The sequence below is a fragment of the Mirounga angustirostris genome, unplaced genomic scaffold, assembly GCF_029215605.1.
Source record: "Mirounga angustirostris isolate CCGP_5_RB_7025 unplaced genomic scaffold, mMirAng1.0.hap1 SCAF_9, whole genome shotgun sequence".
Lineage (NCBI taxonomy): Eukaryota > Metazoa > Chordata > Mammalia > Carnivora > Phocidae > Mirounga > Mirounga angustirostris.
This window is the reverse complement of record NW_026991717.1, coordinates 107174344-107195860: the sequence shown is the minus strand read 5'-3', so window position 1 is coordinate 107195860 and position 21517 is coordinate 107174344. Positions and strand designations below refer to the sequence as shown.

Here is a 21517-nt window from a genome sequence, read left to right as displayed (position 1 = left end):
GATGTTTTAAAATTTTTTTCTTGCCACACAATTCTGATCAAGAGATGCTCCATAGAGAAAATGGAGAATGGCTTAGAAACCAGGAAAAGTGATTTCTGGGTCCAACTGTCAATGGCTGGCTATACATCCAAGCGCCTAATCCTTTTGGCTCCTCTGAGTTTCAGCTTTCAGATTACCCCAAATTAAGAAATACTGATGAATTATTACATTTCAAGTAAATTTGATTATAACTGTAGAAGATTGAAACTAATATATCATCTAGACTAGATACACATTTCTAAATATTTCTAGAAGATAATGCTCCAATAGAGAAAACTATTTACCTACTTAGTCTGTATTTCCCAACAGTGAAGAATTTATGTATGTGATATTAAGTAAAAGCTGCATTGTTGTTTTAGAAATCAAATGCAAAAATGAACACATACTTAAATAAATGTACTAGAATTGGTTTTCCTAAGCAAAAGCTCTAGAAATTTTCTTTCATTATGAACAAATATCTTTGAAGGTGTTGCAACTAACTGCCCTACCTCAGGAATTGTTCCCTCAGAGGCACAGCAATTATCTTACAAGGCAAAAGCTAAAGGCACATATTAGATGTGTTCCTGGGGACGAAGGAAGAGTATCAAGTGAGATCTAGCAGGATAATAGAGTTGAGAGTGCATTATAAACTATAAACAAAATCATACACAGCATTGGAAGGTCAGCACGTAATAATGGAGGGAACACTGGAGTTGGCATTAGGAAATAGATTTCAGTCCCAGGTTGGACATTTACTAGCTAAGTGAGCTTAGGCGAGTCCCATAACTTCTCTGACCCTCATCTGTTGAATAGGGATAATAATAATTGCCCTGCTTGATTAGTAAAGTTTTGGGAAGAAATTAGGTAACGTAAGCTGAAGTGCATTGTAAAATGTATTGCATTTGCCAAATGTTAAATAATGTTATTTTCTACTTACATACTGAAGACTCTCATTCCATATTCGTATGTATACATCCCCCTCTGTGTGTTCAACTGCCAACACAGAATCGTGCCTTTGGTCGTCCGCCATCATGAAAGTGATTCAGCCTCCTTTATGATATGATTGCTTTCTCCCCAGGCCTTGATCCTTTAGACCCTTTGCATCTCTCTTAAATTTACATTAGGAATTCTCAAGTCAGTGTAGCCTACTCTTTGAGTTCACTAGACCTGGGTTGGAAACCCTGCTTTGTCACTCATTAGCTATGTAGACTTGAGAAGGTCTTTAAATCTCTCTAAGCCTCAGTTTTTTCATCTTTAAAATGGATTATTGTAGGGCACCTGGGTGGCTCAGTCGTTAAGTGTCTGCCTTCGGCTCAGGTCATGATCCTAGGGTCCTGGGATCGAGCCCCGCATGGGGCTCCCTGCTCAGCGGGAAGCCTGCTTCTCCCTCTCCCACTCCCCCTGCTTGTGTTCCCTCTCTCGCTGTCTCTCTCTCTCTTTGTCAAATAAATAAATAAAATCTTTTAAAAAATGGATTATTGTGAAAATTAAATAAGCATATAATCCATGAAAAATACTTAGCACAATTCTTCTAATCCTGGTATTTTTATTGCAAAGATTCCAAAATGAAAACATGTGGAAACAATTGCTTCTGTGACCAGAATAACTATATTCTCAAAGACAGTGTGGTCTGATGGTTCATTTAAGACTCAGGCAATACAGGGGTGCCTGGGTGGCAAGGTTGGTTAAACGTCACGATCTCAGGGTCACGATCTCAGGGTCCTGGGATCAAGCCTCATGTCCTGCTCCTATCACGTCAGGTCACGATCTCAGGGTCCTGGGATCAAGCCCCATGTCCTGCTCCTATCCAGCAGGGAGTCTGCTTCTACCTCTCCTCCTGCCCCTCCTCGCTGCTTGTGCTCGCTCAAATAGATAAATAAAGTCTTAAAAATAGACTCAGGCAACACTGAGGGTTGCGTTCTTACATTCCCAGCAAAGCATAATGATGATGGTTTTTCTTTATCAATTTTGTTCCTTTGAACTTGAGTGTGCTAAAAATTCTGTGGTGAGAACTTAGAAATAAAACAGTTTTATTCTTCTGAGTATTCTGAATTTTCAAAAGCTAACAAATAGATGGTAGTTGCAATGCTACTTGGACATTAGTTTAAATTGATACCAGTTGTGGGGTTCTGCCTCTGCTTATTTCAAACTATGTGGCATTGACACAGCAAGAGTGGAAATAGGTAAGGAAATTGACATTTGAGACTTTGAAAGATGAAGACAAATATTTATCAGTGACAAAACATTTGGTAAAGTTGCTGCTTGTGATTGCCTTTCAATGTTGTAGCTCTTTTGGAAGAGGTTGGAAAACAACATTAGTAGTGAGTGGGGGCTATGACTGGTTACTTTTAGTAAGATTTGAGAAGAAAGAGATGATCCCAGACAAAGGTTGGCTGGCCTATAAGCAAAGGAAAGGAATCGAGAATGGGAAGAAGTAGAAATAAGATTCAAAAGTCATACAAAAAAGTCCATTAAGACTCAATTTCGTAGCAAAGATCAGATAATGGGTGTGACCTCTCACAAAGCCTGATGCTTTCAATGTAGCAGCCATTATGGTGGTGGGGGGGGAGTCAGAGTCGGGGGAGAGAGAGAGAGAAAGAGACAGAGGGCCAAGAAAGCAAAGCATTAAATCAGGCTTGAGAGTTATACATAAGTAAGAACTTTTTATGAGATTGCAGCACATGGCATTGACTATAAACAGGTCAGAAACTTATTAAATTTTTGGAAGAGGTAGATTGCCAAAGAAACCACAAGCTTGGTCTTAAAAAAATCCTTTTACTATGTGAGCCTGAAACCACACCTTAGGCCCCCAAATTTTCAGGAAGGAAATAGCTAAGGAAGTTCTTCAATCCTGAAATAGGACAAACTCTCCAATCCCTATCTCAGGTGTGACTATAGAATAGGGACAAAGAACCACCTCCAAGAAGATGGAGTTGGGAGCCACAGAGAACACTGGATGGGAAAGCTTATCTCACATAGCTTGTCCTATACAGCAGGCTGAGAGACTAATAAAGGAATTTACTGCACTGCTGGGGCAGACGGGCCTTCCAGGTCCTGCCTGGCACACTCCATCGCTGCTGTAGACCAGTGACTGGGGAGTCTTTGAGCCATTTTCCCTGCCCCCTTTTAATGGGAGTGTTTAGTCAGCCTGTTTCTGCTCTGCCCTTGTCTATTGTGCACATGTGTATGTGTGCAAGCATATTTGTGTGTGTGTGTGTGTGTGTGTGGCTGGGGGGTGGTGGGGCAGGTGGATAACTTGCCTTTCTAGTTTATGGGCCACTCCTTTCCAGGCTTCACCATCTCAGAAGATGGCATTATCATTTATCCTTGGGCTTAGACTAAAGAGAGGCTTTTAAAAGAATTTCTCTTTTTCTCTCAAATTGTTCATCACTTATCTGCAAAACTATCAGTTTTACTGACAAAATAAATCCAGAATCTGACCATCTCACTACATCCATTTCTACCTCCTGATTCTAAGTCATCCTGACATCTCACCTGGATGAGTCCAAGAGCCTTCTAATTGGTACCATCCTTCTCTCCTCCCCACTTCCCAGTTGATTTTCCCCACAGCAAGCTGAGCGATCATTTCAAAGTGGAAGTGAGATCATGTGCATCCTCTCCCATGACTTCCCTCAGATCCAAGTCCCTGGCCTCCCACATTAGCAAGTGCTGCCCCCCCTTTGTCCTCCTTACTGCTCCTTGGCCCTGCAAAGTACTCTCTCTCACTTCAGGGTTCCACCTCTCCCCATGGCTATCTGCATGGTCTGCTTCTTCATTTCATCACTACCTCGGCTCACATATTCCCTTCCTCAAAGAGACCCAACAGCTCTTTATTTTTCTTTGTAGCCCACATCACCACCTGACATTTTCTAGAATATTTAAGGAGTTTTGTTTTGTTCACTGACGTATACCTAATTCCAAAACACAGCCTGGAGCATAGTGGATGTTTGACATAATGTGAATGAAGATCTTGTTTGCTGCCGCGTGCCATCATCAATAAGTGTGACAAAGCAAGTGCTGTTAGGTTGTAGAGTAGGATGGACCAAGTTCTTCCTGGGGCAGTCAGTGAAAGCCTCCTAGTGGAGCAAGCTTCCCAGATGCTCAACCTGCGCCATACAGAGCTTTGCACTTAGAAGGGCCCTGTTCTTGGTTTAATGCTCTGCTGTTGTTATCTGGAAATTCTTAATAATTTTGAACAAGGAGCCCTGCATCCTTTTAATTGTGACAGTTCACACACCATACAATTCACCATAAAGTGTACAATTTAGTACTTTTCAGTCTGTTCACAAAGTTGTGCAACCATCACCCACTATCTAATTTCAGGACCTTCTCATCGCCCCAGAAAGAAACTGCATACCCATTAGTAGTCATTCCCCATTTCTCATTTTCCCCCCTGGCCATAGATAATATCCTCTGACTAAATTTGCCTCTTCTGGACATTTCATGTAAGTGAAATCAAACCTCTGTGACTTTTTGTGTCAGGCTTCTTTCACTTAGTATGTTTTCAAGGTTCGTCCATTCTGTAGCATGTAGCAGTACTCTGTTCCTTTTTCTGGCTCAGTAATATTCCTTTGTATCCATATAGACCACATTTTGTTTGTTGATTCACCAATACTAGATATTTGGGTTGTTTCTACTTTTTGGCTATCATGGATAATGCTGCTATGAACACTGTGTTTGTGTGACTCTATGTTTTCTTTTTTCTTGGATATCTACCTAGGATTGGGATTGCTGGGTCATATTGTTACTCTATGTTTAACTTTTTGAGAAACTGCCAAGCTGTTTGCCACAGAGGCTGCACCATTTTATATTCCTTCCAGCAATGTATGGGGGGGTCCAGTTTCTCTACCTCCTCCCAACGCTTGTTATTTTCTGTTATTGATAACACATTATTTTTTGATTATAGCCATCCTAGAGGATATGAAGTATATCTCATTTGATTTTGCATTTCCCTAATGACTAATGATGTTGAATATCTTTTCATGTGCCTATTAGCCATTTGTATATCTTCTTTGAAGAAATGTCCACTCAAATCCTTTGATTATTTTTTAATTTGTTTTTCTTTTGTCTCTTAATTGTTGAGTCATAATAGTTCTTTCTGTATTCTAGATATTAGACCTGTATCAAATATATGATTTGCAAATACTTTCTCCCATTTTGTGGGTTGTCATTTTACTTTCTTGATAGTGTCCTTTGAGGCAAAAGAGTTTTGAATTTTGATGAAGTCCAGTTTGTTTATTTAATTATTTTTGGTGGCTTAAGATTTAGGTGTCTAAGAAACCCTTCCTTAATTCAAGGCCACCCAAATTTATGCCTTTGTCTCCTAAGAATTTTATAGCTTTAGTTCTTACATTTAGGTCTTTGATTCATTTTGAATTAAAGTTTGTATATGGCGTGAGGCTGGTATCCATATGCATTTTATGTTTTTGAATGTGCAGTTGATCCAGCACCATTTATTGAAAAGATAAATCTTTCCTCATTGAATGCCTTGATATCCTTGTCAAAAAACAGTTGAGCATAGACGCATGGGTTTAGTTTTGGACACTTACTTCTGTTGCATTGATATATAAGTCTGTTCTTATGGCATACCTCACTGTCCTGATTATGCTAGCTTCGTAATGAGTTTTAAAACTGGGAAGTATGAGTCCTCCAATTACATTCTTATTTTTTTGGTATTGTTTTGGCTATTCTGGGTCCCTTGCATTTCCATCCACATTTTAGGGTCAGCTTGTCGATTTCTGAAACATTGGCTATTTTGGAATTTTGGAATTTTGATAGGAATTGAATTGAATCTGCAGGTCAATTTCAGGAATATTGTCATGTTAACAATATTAGGTCTTCCAACCCATACACACGAAATGTCTTTCTATTTATTTAAGTCTTTAATTTACTTCAACAATGCTTTTTAACTTTTGCATGTAAATCCTGCACTTTTGTTAATTTTTTCCTAAGTATTTTATTCTCTTTGATGCTATTGTCAATGAAATTGTTTTCTTAGTTTCATTTTCAATGGGTCCTAGCTAGTGTATAGAAATACAACTAATTTTTTAAAGATTTTATTTATTTATTTGTCAGAGAGAGAGAGAGAGCACAAGCAGGGGGAGCAGCAGGCAGAGGGAGAAGCAGGTTCCTGCTGAGCAAGGAGCCCGATGCGGGGCTCCATCCCAGGACCCTGGGATCATGACCTGAGCTGAAGGCAGGTGCTTAACTGACTGAGCCACCCAGGCACCCGAAATACAACTAATTTTGTATTGATTTTGTGTCATGCATCCTTCTGAACTCCTTTATTAGGTATAATGGCTCTGTGTGTGTGTGTGTGTGTGTGTATTTCTCAGGAATTTCTATATACATGACCGTGTCATCTCTGAATGGAGATAGTTTTAATTCTTTTTCATTCTGGATGTCTTTTATTTCATTTTCCTGACAGTTTTCCTGGCTGGAACCTTCAACTGCAATGTTGAATAGAAGTGGCAAGATGGTGCATACTTACCTCTTTCCCTATTTTAGGGAGAGAGCTTTCAGTATTTTACCATTAAGGATAATGTTAGAGGCTCTGAATTTTTATGTTGTTTTGGGTCGTGCCTCATAAAGGAGAGCACAGCTGAGCTGAGTATTAAAGGCTAAGTAGGAGTTCCCCAGCACGTGAAGGGAAAGCGAGAGAACACTATTTGCAATATCACAGATAGATTCTGGATCTCAAAGTGATTGAGTGTGTCAGGTACGTGGAGATCAAATGAGGAGTGAAGGAAACCAGGTTGGAGAGGCAGGCTGAACTGAGCCACAGTAGGCTAGCTGTCTTATTAAAGGGCTTTACTTTTTTTTTTTTTTTTTTTGCCTGGGAAACTATGATATTTGATACACAATAGCAAAAAATGGAAAGAGGGGAAGGGAGACTAGAAATTGAGGCAGGGAGGGCAATTTGTGGATTACATATCTGAAACAATGAATCTAATCTTGCCAGCTTTACCCTGGAATAGCCATTTACGTGGTTTGAAGACTTTATCTTCCTTCCTTCATTATTTTTCTTAAACAAAAAAACCTTTAGTAATAGAAACAAATACTGAGCAACTATTTCAGAGTTATGCTAACACTAGTAATGGGGTTCATAATATATGTTTTGTTATTTATTAAAAATACATTTTCATATTTATGATAGCATGGAAAATTGAGATTAATGATCTTTTTAAAAATTTGCTTTTATTTATTATGTTCAGTTAGCCAACATACATCAAAAACTACATCATTAGTTTTCGATGTAGTGTTCAATGATTCATTAGTTGCATATAACACCCTTTTATATGGTAAGGAAAAATGGGGCCTAGAAGATTTCATTAGTAAATTCAGGAATAGTTTAGTAATTCTAAGATGTTTTGCATTTGCATCTTACTAACCACACTTATCCATACTAGGCATTACCTGACACATTAACAAAATCAAAAGATACTCCTTTTCTCCCATCCTCCTCCCTCCCTTCTTCCCTTTTTTCTCTCAACTCACCTCCTTCTCCCTTCTTTTTACACTTATCAGTTAATTAGTTAATTCCTCAAGATTTATTTAGGACCTAAGAGGCTGAAGTGGATCTGTAACACATTCCTTGTCCTTGAAGAGCTTACAGACTTATGAGTGGCTGAAGTAAAGCAAGGCAGCCATATTTCAAAATAGAGTGTGATGTGTCATTGTTACCCTTCCTTCACACATCTAAATTTACTGAATGACCATCTGCCCCAGCCCCATCACTGTGGCCTTCATTAAGATGAGCTTATAGCCTCTGTTAGGTACCTGATGGTGTTTAATAAATACTGCTTTGTTGTGTTAGTTTTAGCTTGGAATGGATTGAAAGATCTAGAGGTAGAATTAGTGACTAAGTTTATAGAAACAGTAAAAAGAACCAAAGAACAAAACCAACTAGATCCCATAAGAGTCAGATGAACCGGAGCTTCTGCCTGATCACTTACGGCTATAAATTCCTAGTCAATTCCCTAGATTCACAGATCTGGAAAGTGATGGGCCATTTGAGGGGAAACTCCTCTGTCTTCCTTCAAATTATATAACACTAAATCCATGTCATTAAACAAATGATTCTAGCCCTTTTTTTCCTTGCCTTTATTGGATTTCAAAGTTCAGTACACATTCAAATTATTCAATTTTGATATCACTTTTATGATCAAATGTCCTACTTTCGAAATGGAAAGCTCAGTTGGCCATGCTCCCTGTTAGGCTTAAGAAGCTTTTATCATTTAAATAAATTAAACCTTCCAGCATGGACTCCACAGAACATAATGAAGCACGGAGAAGAAAAGATTAAATGAAATAAACCTCTTTGCTGATAGAAACAGTACAGGTATTGGCCATTCTACCAATAAACGTGTGGCTGCAGTCACAGCCTGACTCATGATTTTTCTTTTTTTGATTTTGTCCTTAATTTTTGTGGTGTTCATCCGCAATTTGATTTGCAAAAGATAAGACACAGAGTACATCAAGTGCAAGAGTTTTAGGTTATTAATACTGAGAAAAAACCCCAAATATTAGATTTTTAAAAGCTGATTTAATACCATGTTGAGAATCATGGATATACGTGTTTTCTTTTACATTGTTTAATTCATGTGTTCTATGAACACTCAGATCCTTTCACATTTTCTAAAATGATTTCTTTGGAGGAATTAAAATTTTTTTTTTCTAGAGAAAAATATAGAAATACAACTAATTTTTTAAAGATTTTATTTATTTATTTGTCAGAGAGAGATTTCTGTGTAATAATTGGTTAAAATTAATCTATATAACTTATGTGTTTATTTAGCAGGAAATATTTTCTTTTCTGTATGACACATTGCCCATATAGGAATCAGCTGAATTACGAAAATGCTTATTGTTTGCAGATCTTTCAATTGCCAAAGGCTAGTTTTTACAATCTAAATAAAACCATCTTTTTAAAGGGCTTACCTAAATAAAATTTATCCATCTTTCCATTCTGTTATTAAGTTGAACCATTTTATTATATGCATAATTAAAAAGTTAAAGGTAAAAAGCACTTCTTAAAAGGAAGGATTCAGCAGAATATGTTTGAGAATGCTCATGCTTGTAATGGTAATGTAGAATAATTACCATGCTATTTTTATGATGAAATTTAGTCTCCTTAGTAATAAAGATACATTGTTATTTAAATTTGGAGTCGAGGGTCATAAAGTTATCTTTAAAACAATGAGAACTTATAGAGAGGGCCTATTACATTTAATGTAGTGAGTTACTTCCATTAGGCACCCCTGCTGTTTTATTTTCTTGGTCTATAATGCATTTTTTATAACTTAAGACAGAACAAAAAGCTATCATACTTTACATATAAGACATGGTTCAACTGGTGGTGGTATCTCAGTAGGTAATTAGTCTTTAAACCTTGTAAACATGATAAAATCATCTCTTCATTTTTCATTTCTTTGTTTTTAATTTCAGTGCCTATTGCCTTGCATTAAGAAAGTGTGTCACCAACTGGAAAATAAGTTCTTAATGGATGTTATTGCATCCTTACAATGGAAATCGGAGATAGGTTCTCATTCAAGTATTTTAATGATTGATTTGTGGGTCAAAGGTTGAATGTGATTTTATTCAGCCAGCATTTGTTAACTATCTACTTGTGCCCAGCCGTGGGCTAGGTGCTAGGATGCCAGGAGGTAGATGATGTAGTGTTTGCCTCCAAATGAGGAAATAAGAGTAGACATTAATGATCAATTACAATAATATAGATAGCATTGATTCATTGTTTAGTTAGTGAAAAACAATTTCTAAAAAGTAGAAAATCTTCCTGTTGGTAGTATTTTCTATTCATAGACCTATCACAAACATACTTTGCTGAATGTATGAGAGGTTACTGAATTAATGAATAACATTACTTATTGGAGGACTTTCAATGTAACGCTGTTGTAAGAGATACAACACATAACAAAAGAGACAAAATCTCTGCCCCCATAAATAAATGAATCTACGTAGTAGTGGGATCAAGAATGGTATTAGAGTCTGGGGAAAATTACACCTTTTGACCTGCCCTGCCCCCTGCTTTTGGTAAAGGTAATATATTTAAGTAGAAGCAAGTTAGAAGAAAACACAAGAGCTGCCTGGAAGAGAACAGGAAGCTACAAAATGGCAGCATGTATTTTAAAGGGAAATAGAGTGAAGCCAGCCTACTGGATTTGCCTTTGAGAATGAGGAGAGCTTAGAAGCTGTCTCTCCTAATACCCTCCCTAGCAAGCACAGAGCTGTGGTCCTTTCTTCAGGTCACTGCTTTCAGGGATGGTTCTCCATGGCAAATGTTCTGTGAAGGGTTATCTGTTGGATGTGAAACTGCTGTATCACTCCCTACTTTACCCACTCAACTATCCACATCTTTGGGGGGCCCAGGAAGAAGTGTCAAAATTACCTTACAGAGCTGCAGTAGAATGTAATGGTTAGGACTGCTTGCAATCTGACTTCTTGGATTTATCCTGGCCACTTACTCCTTGGGTGACCTGCAGCAAACCACCAAATCAACTCTCCATGCCTCACTTTGCTCTTCTGTAACATGAGAATAATAGGACCTACATCAAAGAGTAGTTATGATAGTTAAATGAGATAATACATGTGTGGAAGTGACCCTTTGCTATATGCAAACTTTTAATATCTATTTTTCAGTAAGTCATAATTTCCATTCTATAGCCTGGTTATGGTAAGTAGTTGATCAAATCCAAGTATTATTGTTTTCAGTTGGGCTCTAGGTCAAATTCTGTAGCTTGGGTAAGAAATTTCCTCATGACTCTCTCTTCCCAGCTTTCCCTCTGCACCTGCTTTTACTTTCACTGGGCTCATGATTTCCTGTGGGCCTGCCACTAAGGGAAGGGGGTCCACTTCACACCCAGGGCTTGTCTGTGAGACCTGGAGGGCTTGTGACAACTCCTCAGAGTGTTGGCCTTTGAGCCGGCTGCACCAGCTACTGGGCACTATTTACTGTGTGGCATATTTAATGGTCTGAGCCCTGTCAGCAGGTGTCCCACAGAATGCAGTAACTTCTCCCACCCCATGGAGTACCTTTGCCTCATCCGGCTTCTATGGGGCTGAAATCACAATTGTCTACCTTCTGTAGTTCCTGGGCCCATGGGGATCCTAGCCATGCCCCCCGCCCCAGGCACACAAGAAGTGTGGGTAGACACAAAGAGGCGGACCTTTCCCCTCTAAAGAGGGTGTACGCTTTTTCTAGCATGCTTTGTTGGCTCTGGAGAGTAAATGCATGGGTCCTGCTGCTCTGCGAACTCCAGATGAGAAGTCAGGGCCTGTCTGAATGTGCATAAGTACCTGTCAAGCTCCAGGGGTTACATCTAGTACCACCTCACCTCCTATCCCTCTGGAGTGCAGAGATGGGGGGAAAGGAATCACGTGCAGCACTGAGGATTTTGATATCCCAAATCTCTCTTCTTTCTCTTTCTCAGTTCCTTTTATATCTTCATGGTGGCCAAATATGCCAACCCAGGTTCTATCTCATTTGTCCCCTGATGCAGACTGGCTGCCTGGTTCTGTGACAGGACTCCCTTTGTACTAGGTAGTTTGGCATTTGGAGTCTCTGTTCTCAGCTTAACAGTAGCAGTCCAGGCACCTTTGTTTGCTCTTGGTTTGTGGGGAGGGGCCAGATGGTGGTCAGGGAAACTGCAAAAGGCTTATTCATTGATGTTTTACATGGGCTTAAATCATTAAACATTCTAAACTTGCTAAGCACACAATAACTGTAAACAATCATTACCCATTATATTGAAATTTTAAAACATAAAACTCTAGCCTAAGATACCAACAAATTCTCAGTTCCAGGGACACCAAATATTTTATTATAATTTCTGAAAACTGTGAGCTTCACACAGCAGTACACATGGGCACTACAGAGATAGTAATATTTTTGTCTATTATATACCAGTAGCGTTGCCAAATTTGGCAAACAAAAATACAGGACATGCAGTTAAATTTAAATTTCAGGTAAACAACGAATATGTTTTAAAATATAAATATGTCCCTTGGGGAGCCTGAGTGGCTCAGTCGTTAAGTGTCTGCCTTCGGCTCAGGTCATGATCCCAGGGTCCTGGGACCGAGCCCCACATCGGGCTCCCCGCTCTACAGGAAGCAGGCTTCTCCCTCTCCTACTCCCCCTGCTTGTGTTCCTGCTCTCACTCTCTCTCTCTCTGTCAAATAAATAAATAAAATCTTTTAAAAAAATAAAATAAAATATAAATATGTCCCATTCAGATAAATAATGTCTGATTTTTCCATATAAGTATGTCCCAAATATTGCATGGATGTCCTGCATTTTATCTAACATTCTTACATGCCTCTCACCCGCCTTCCTTTGCTGAGAGTTTGAAATAGATCCTTTTATTGTAAATGTAAAGGCGACTCTCAGTTACTACATTGCACCAAGGTTATATCTATTCCAAGGCTAAGGAACTACCTTTAAAAAAACAAACAAAAAGGTCAGAGTTGAGTGGGAAGGAGGATGTGGCCAGTCATTTGTCCCCTCATGTCAGTTCCTAAAACCAAATTGAGTACCTTTTCAATGAGAAGGGATGGAATAGGAACATGGTATCTGTGTTTCCATGTTTGGATCTGTCTCATCCCAAAGAGTGTTAATATCTTGAAGGCTCAGTTATGCTGTTTACTTAGGAAGCATGAGAAACATGTTAACCCTTTGAAAAACTTCTAATTAAACTGCTGGAGCTTTGATGTCAGACTTTCAGATTAGTATTACATCATTCAAAAAGATCCAATTTCGGGGTGCCTGGGTGGCTCAGTCAGTTAAGCATCTGCCTTCAGCTCAAGTCATGATCCCAGGATCTTGGGATCAAACCCCGCACCGGGCTCCCTGCTTAGTGGGGAGCCTGCTTCTCCCTCTGCCACAGCTGCTCCCCGTGCTTGTGCTTGCTCTCTCTCTCTCTGTCAAATAAATACATAAAATCTTAAAAAAAAAAAGATCCAATTTCATGTGCCACTAGAGAGGGAAAAATATGCTGGTCTTCATAGACAGTTATTGAATTTAGAGAATATTTATTTTAAAATACAAATCATTACCATTTGATAAGCTGTATTTAGTGCATCAATCTCAATTTAGAAAGTGTGCTCTTAGAGAATTGCTATCTCCCTAACTTTTCTGTTAAGTGACCATCACTAGTATTGGTTTCTAGTATAAATCGATGTTTGTATGTTACTCTGGAAGCTGTTGAATCTTCAAGAGATGATGGAATTGGTTTCAAATAGAAAGTATTTTATGAGACTTCAATGGAGAGAACCAACATATTTTGAGTATCTTTTATATGCCGTGGGCTTCACATATATCTAACCAGTAAGTTAATGAGAGAGGGTGGTGAGGTAAGTAATTTTGCCAGCCTCATAAAATTGTCTGATTCTGAGAGCACTGTATCTAATATAACTCCCTTCTGAATTTTCCTTATAGCCCTCACCTGCAGTTATTTTGTTCTTCAGAAGGAGACTGAGCAAAAAATCTCACACTCATTAAATTCACGTCTAACTCTGTTAATATGAGTGGTGATTTCTTACATGGTGAACACTTTTACTTCTCTTGATGGAGTTACAGGTTCTTCCTGGTATTATTTTCAAAAGACATTATAAATGAAATTTATGCGTACTTATTTGTGGTTACCTATCTAACAGCACATGCATTATGTATTTAATTCTATAGTTAAAATTTACCCCCCAAATTGAAAAAAAACTAATTCAAAGGATACATGCATCCCTCTTTATTGCATGCAGTATTATTTTCAATAGCTAAATTATGGAAGCAACCCCAGTGTCTACTGATAGATGAATGGATAAAGACATTGTGGTATACATATACAATGAAATATTATTCAGCCATAACAAAGAATATCCTGCCATTTGCAACAACATGGATGGAGCTAGAGAGTATAATGCTAAATGAAATAAGTTGGTTGGAGAAAGACAAATACCATATGATTTCACTCACATGTGGAATTTAAGAAACAAAACAAATGAGCAAAGGGGAAAAAAAGAGAGAGAGAGAAACCAGGAAACAGCCTCTTAACTACAGAGAACAAACTGATGTTTGCCAGAGGAGAGATGGGTGGGGGGTGGGTGAAACAGGTGACGGGGATTAAGGAGTGCACTTGTGATGGGTGCTGGGTGACGTACAGAAGTGTTGAATCACTGTGTTGTACTCTTGAAACTAACAGAACATTGTATGTTAACAATACTGGAATTAAAAAACTTAATAAAAAAACTTCTGGAAATATGCACAGAAAACTATTAACAATACTTAGTTCTGAGGCAACAAGTTAAAGTCTGAATGGGAGAAACACTTACTTTACACTGAAATTGTTTATAATATCTCAAAAGGTAAGAAGAGCCCGTATGTAGGTTGGAATAATGATAAGAGAAAAACGAATACTAACAGTAAAAAAAACAATTTTAAAGAATACTGAAATTTGAAGAGTCCAATCTCCCACCCTGTGATAGTATTACATGGACAACATTCTTACTTCTGTTTGGATACTTTAGTGGTGTGAAGTTCGTCAATTTTCAAGCCTGTTTATTCAATGAATAGATAGCAGTTTGAAATGAAGTATATATTCAGCTGGTATTTGCCTCTTGGGAATTTTTACTTACAGATCCTAGTTCTGCCCTCTGCAGCCACCTAAATAAATGTAATCCCTCCCCGACCCAACACTGGTGCTATGTTAGTAAACTGTCTTAACGTTTTGGTACTTTTATAGCCTGGAACGCATAATTTGACCCCTAAGCAGAGGATGTTATTAAAAATGGTATTGAATATATATGTATATAAAAGGAAAACATACAAAAAATAATGATGTATTTCAAGGAAATTTACTGTATTTCCTTACACATAATATGCATACACACATATAATATACTAACATATATGTTTACATATTTCCTATTAAACGAGAACATAAACTAGAAAGCAAGTACCTCTCTTCAGTTGTCTTTCCATTACATTCCCCCTTCCCTATGCAAGTGAGTGGGACAACATGAGCTAAGTCAGTGCTCCTATGGTGAGTTTTCAGTATACTGCATCTGTTAAATGGCATTGGGATATTTTCTCCCCTTCCGAAGTGATCTTACCCTGCGAGGGTTTCCTCGGTAAAACAAAGTTTATCCAGCACCCTATCACACAATTGTAAGTCCATCTATGTTTATAATCATGTTCTGAACGTCTCTCCCCCTCCACAGATCATTTTCCGAAAAATCAGTGACGTGAAGAAAGAGGAAGAGGAGCGCCTCAGGCAGAAGAACGAGGTCACCCTCAGCATCCCCGTGGACCACCCCGTCCGAAAGCTCTTCCAGAAGTTCAAGCAGCAGAAGGAGCTGCGGAATCAGGGGTCCACCCAGAGCGACCCCGAGCGGAACCAGCTCCAGGTAGAGAGCCGCTCCTTACAGAATGGAGCCTCCATCACGGGCACCAGCGTGGTCACTGTGTCACAGATCACGCCCATCCAGACATCTCTGGCCTACGTGAAAACCAGCGAGTCCCTCAAGCAAAACAACCGTGATGCCATGGAACTCAAGCCCAATGGCGGTGCTGACCCCAAATGTCTCAAGGTCAACAGCCCGATCAGGATGAAGAACGGAAATGGGAGGGGATGGCTGCGACTCAAGAATAACACGGGGGCGCACGAGGAGAAAAAGGAAGACTGGAATAACGTCACGAAAGCCGAGTCGATGGGGCTATTGTCAGAGGACCCCAAGGGCAGCGATTCCGAGAACAGTGTTACTAAAAACCCATTACGGAAAACAGATTCTTGTGACAGTGGGATTACAAAAAGTGACCTTCGTCTGGATAAGGCCGGAGAGGCCCGAAGTCCGCTGGAGCACAGCCCGATTCAGGCTGATGCCAAGCACCCCTTTTATCCCATCCCAGAGCAGGCCTTACAAACCACACTGCAGGAAGTCAAGCATGAACTCAAAGAGGACATTCAGCTGCTAAGCTGCAGAATGACTGCCCTGGAAAAGCAGGTGGCAGAAATTTTAAAAATACTCTCCGAAAAAAGCGTGCCCCAGACCTCTTCTCCCAAATCCCAAATGCCTCTCCAAGTACCTCCCCAAATACCATGTCAGGATATTTTTAGTGTTTCAAGGCCTGAGTCACCTGAATCTGACAAAGATGAAATGCACTTTTAATATATATATATATATTTGTTAATATATTAAAAACAGTATATACATCTATATACATATGTGTGTATATACAGTATATACATATATATATATATTTTCACTTGCTTTCAATATGATGAACACAGTATGGATTTTGATATGTAAATATTGCATGTCCAGCTGGATTCTGGCCTGCCAAAGAAGATGATTATTTAAAACATAGATAGTGCTTGTATATTATGCAGTTGACTGCATGCACACTTTACATTTATTTATAGTCTCTATTCTAATACAAAAAAAGTATGATTTTTGTTAACCAAGGCAATGTAATATTTGAAGAATCAGGGTCCAACCTGCCAATGTTGCCATGACAAATTTGATCTCAGGCTGAGTATATTGAACTGTCATTTTCTCACTGTTCTGTTAAGTTAAAATTATAGATTAATGCCAAGGGAGACTTCAACCTTTTAGACTGTTGGTACCATTTTATAATCTCTTTTCATAGGATATTTTTCTGTAACTTAGTGTTAGGTTATTTTCCCCAATAGGCAGTGTTTGCTCCATCTAAATGACTGTTTTGTTGCCTAAATCAGATAGCAGTGTGGGATATTGAGAACGTATTGCTATGAGTTTTGTGCATGAATTGCATTTTCGCTCAACTATACCTCTCCTTTTTTAACACTGTACTTAGATAGTAATCATTAACTCTTATGTAAGGAAATCCCTACTCCCTCCGTCTTGGAGAATAGCTGCCATCTTATAAGCTGATTTTATCAACCCCATAAATATGAAACTATTAATATAGTATATATTATTATAGAAAAACTGCACCACAGGGTAAAAGGGCCTTTTAGCAAATCACATTAGTGATGCTGGTTTTCCAAATGTGATGAATGTTCTCAATTTGTGTTTCTAAAACTTGTTCAAAGGTGAGGTTGAAAGGCTCTTGGCAAAGAAACAAACAAAACACATTTAAGTAATCACATCAAAATTTTAACTATAATGATCTAAATAAAAAAGAATGTAAACAGATAGACAAGTTTTTGTAGCATATCTGTAACTTAGGGTGAAACACAGGTACAGAATTGTTCACACATGTTTCTTAACAATGTTTATAGGGATAACACAGGAAACATGGTTAGAAAAAAATCTAAGAAGTTGTCAAGTTGCTCAGTTCAGATAACTGCTTTTCTATAATTTTATCCTGGTTACAATTTTCTAAAGCTTTTTTGCACACAGTTCTACTGCAGGACTTCTGCTGAATTGATATAATAGACTACTGTGGCTCAGGCAGGTCCATGTAGGAAAGGGGCGTACTAAAGACTGAATTTCAGGGTCTTTGAGTCATAAATCCTCTTCTTAGAAAGTGCCTATTATCAACTAAAAAAAAAGTCACAAAGAGTTGTGTATAGCTAGTCCCTCAAATGGTATGTATTGAGAATAAAATACATGTTCATTTGTAAGAACCCAGAAAAATTTATTTCTTTTGACCAAAGTATATTTTGTGAAACCGATCAAAGAGGCATACTTTTAAACTGGTGCATGCATGACGTTTAACTGTGGAAACAGGGAAGTTATTGTTTGCATCAAGTTGAAAATATATTCCAGTAATTTGTACATTATCGGAGCATCTGTACATATATGTTAACAACATGCACAAGATGATAGCAAAATCAAAGGAGCTATTTTGACCTATTGTTGCCATTTTTATGAGCTTTTCTAACTATCTCCCAGCATCCCCAAATAAAACCACCAGAACTGAAAGACAAGTTATCGCAATCAGACTGGAGAAGTGCAGAACAAAGTAATTTTTAAAAACAATTGATATTTTAGAATTTCTATTAGAGCTTCTTCACACGTCCACAAAATGTGCCTCTTTAATCCAGGAGTCTCAGAGCAGATGTTATGTGCCATGGGTTCCATTTCCCCTTTTTTGTGCCCACAACTTCCATTACTCAGCATGGAAGTTTCCAGGGGAGCATGTCTCCATGCTATGCTACAACATCTACCTACCATAGGCACAAGAACATGAGGTACTCACAGGATAAGGAGTCAGCCTTGAAATGGAGATTTAAGTTGCTTTCATGGTGAAGATGGTACTTTTTTCTTGACCTCTGACATTTATTGAATTTCAGGGTATTTTTCTATTTAACCATGTACGAGACAAGCTTGGTTAAGCTTTTAAAGGTGAGTGAATGGTAAAGATAATCTGCATATAGAAATGGTCAAACTTCAGCCACATGCTTCAAAAAAATAACCATTGGTGTAAAGCTATATCAGAATGACTAAGACAGCAGGGCAATTTGATGTTGCAATCCACGCCTTTGCTTATTAGTGGTGCAAATATTTGCTGTGTTCTGCCATCGACTCAACTGACCTATGATATTATTGTTCATATACATGGGCAAGAAACATGGTTTTGAACTCCTCCAGGTTGTCACCAAGGGGGGAAAAGTATCAATTGCTTGTTTATGGTGCAGTTCTCACAGTATTCTTTTCCAGTCACCTGTGTTCCTATGTGCATGCACGACGAGGTGCTGAATGCACTCTGCTTTTTCAGCAGAAATGCATGTGTTCAGCAAACATTGTATATAGTCTTTTAGGTTCCCAGATTCTGCAATTCTTACCAGTTGAACTTACTCAGATTTGAATGAAGGGTGAACACTTGCTTTAATACGTGCAATAATGATAGAGTCCTGTTCTGTGTTGCCTCAGCCAGCACATGGGGGACCAGACGACTGCATGTTTTATTCTTACACTGTATAGATGCTTTCAGTGCATCCAGAATAAAATTTTTATTATTATATTTCTGAACAATGTACTAGTAGGAGTAAATAGATATGTATTTACAATCCAAACATTTTCCAAAGCAACTTACATACCTTCAATATTTTTCTATGATAATATAGAAGATCAGATGCTGTACCCTGGACAGGTGGTTGTAATGTAATAGCAAAAGTCAAACAAAAACGGAAATGTGAGCTGTGCATCGTAACGACAAGTTTTGCCAGTCTGTATTAGGATATTATTGCACTAAATATGATCTAGTAGATGCAAGAGCTTATGATAAAGAGAACACAGGCACACAAATGGCAGATGACAATACCAAAGCTACCAGTGTCCCACAATGACATAAATAGTACTTAGAATGGTTTGGGCATAGATGTTGAATAGAGACATATACATCATTGTTAAAATGGAAAATTTTTGTTTTGACACCAGTTTCATCTCACATTAAGTACAGAAGTAAAATTGTCCTAAGTACTCAGTTAAAAAAAAATGTATGTAGATCAGAGCAAGAGAATTAGAAAATTTGGGATTTTAAACTGCTTTTAAGAACAGGCATACACTCCTGGAGTTCCCAGCATGTTAACAAGAATATTAATTATGACCACTAACAAAAATGCCATTTTGAAAATTAATCCTATTGGAACCCAAATGCAAATCACAGCTTCCTTTAAATTTAAGGAGATTTTGTTCTCCTGAGATCTGGCCCATTTGCTGTTCTATTTTAAATTACTAAATTCTTTTAGAAAACTTTAAAAAAATTAATCTTCAGAGCAGTGACTGTTTTTAAAGTGTGCAGTGGCTGGTACTAGTGAAATTATGTGTCATATTCTTAATGAATTCTACTATCTTGTATAATTTTTATCTTTTAAGCTATTTTGTCTCTTTTCCAAAATTTTATGTAGGTAATGAGAAAATTTATCTAGAATGTACATATCATACATGGAAAACTTTAAAATATGAATATTTTGTAATTATGTGAATGTTGTGTTTTAATATTTTGTTACATATAAGAATATTTCTCTTGTGGTCTTGATGGAAAGGGAGAGAAGAACAATTTTTTTGGAAAACATCCGAGGATTAGTATCTGAGCTCTGTCTTGGAGTCTGAATCTAGCTTTGTCACAATTACAGTGTAACTTTGGGCAAATTAACTGTTCTTTGGTGTGTCTGGGCTTCAATTCCCCACCAATAAATAATAAAATGAAGATAAGAACTGCTCCATTCTTACATCAAGATGATATTAGGTCAGTGGGAAATCATCTTCCTCTCAAATGAAAATCACATGAAGATAAATTATTAATTTTTTCTTTCTTTCATAGAAGATCAGCTGAGATATACTCTTTAAATATTTTCATAGGGTTTAGAAATTTCTCTGGCCAGAGGTTGGTGGGGAAAGGCATTGATGGCTAAAAAATTACTAGTCATTGGCATGTGAGCAAAAGAAAGTTGTCTGGGAATTTAGAACTACTAATTAAATAAACATGGAAAGAGTGAAGGTCTTTGGAGAGAACAGAGAAAGAAGAGAAAAAGACATGTAAATATTATGATTTTTGCTTATTCTATTTAATCATACTGCTCAGCAGAAATTCTCAATCTTGTGAGAAAAAGTAAAAAAAAATTGAGTATTCATGATACAGAGCAGTTCATCTTTCAAGTTTTTGTATAAAAATAATCATGACTTACTCAAGATACATGGCTCCACATGGACAGATGTTCTTATAACAAAATTCTTAATTGTGAAAGAAGCTTTTCCAATAACCAATCGATTTTTCAATGTATATCTTGAACTAGAAAAAAAAGGTAAAAAAGGAAAACCATTTGAATTACCTTAAAAAACCACTGATGTTATTGTGTCCTAAATTAGAATATTCTAATTTAAAAAGTTATAATATGTGATTAGTAACATTGATAACTCTAGGAAGCCCCTGATAACATGTAAACATTTTATTTTTGAAAATGAGATTCATTTTGTTAACATTTGTTCAGTCTGCAAAGACAGTCTTGTATCCTAAAGAATACACTCAAACCTGCAGTCAGTACATATGTGGTGACCCTTTGTATAAAGAAAATAACAAGAGCACCTAGAAACAAGGGGGGCAAATCTTACATACTATAAGAGACATTTCGATCTCTTACTAATCTTTCCGTTGTATCAGAATTTTAAAACTATTACTACAAATTAGGAATTAGGCATCATTTTGAAAGCAGACAAAATTTCTCAAGTTAAAGAAGGATTAGTTATAAATGCCTGATATATTTAAGAAATATTAAGGGAGATTTAAGGGGATCGTTCATCACTGACCATGACTTTTTACTAACCATTCTAACATTTTTTATTTATTTGCTAAATAGTTGATAACATTTATATTTGTATCCACTGTGATAGGCCCATGGCATTCCAAATCACAGTTGCATTACATGTGTATTTCACACATATGTAAATAAATATTTTCAATCAACTTGCTCTCGGTGTAAACTTTGTACTTACAGCCTACATGTTGTTACCACTCAGATAACAAAAACTCTTACAACTACGGAATGACACATATAATTTTTTT

The 21517-nt window shown here is 37.6% G+C and overlaps 1 protein-coding gene across 1 annotated transcript in view; it reads left to right on the top strand.

The window, feature by feature from the left end:
- Window positions 1-21308, top strand: part of LOC135361658 (potassium voltage-gated channel subfamily H member 5-like) — a 45449-nt gene extending 24141 nt beyond the window's left edge. Inside the window, exon 2 of the mRNA XM_064571754.1 lies at window positions 15247-21308. Coding sequence (XP_064427824.1) covers window positions 15247-16194 — 948 coding nt within the window. The 3' untranslated portion in view covers window positions 16195-21308. The remainder of the gene's footprint in view (window positions 1-15246) is intronic.
- The last annotated feature ends 209 nt before the right edge of the window (window positions 21309-21517 follow it).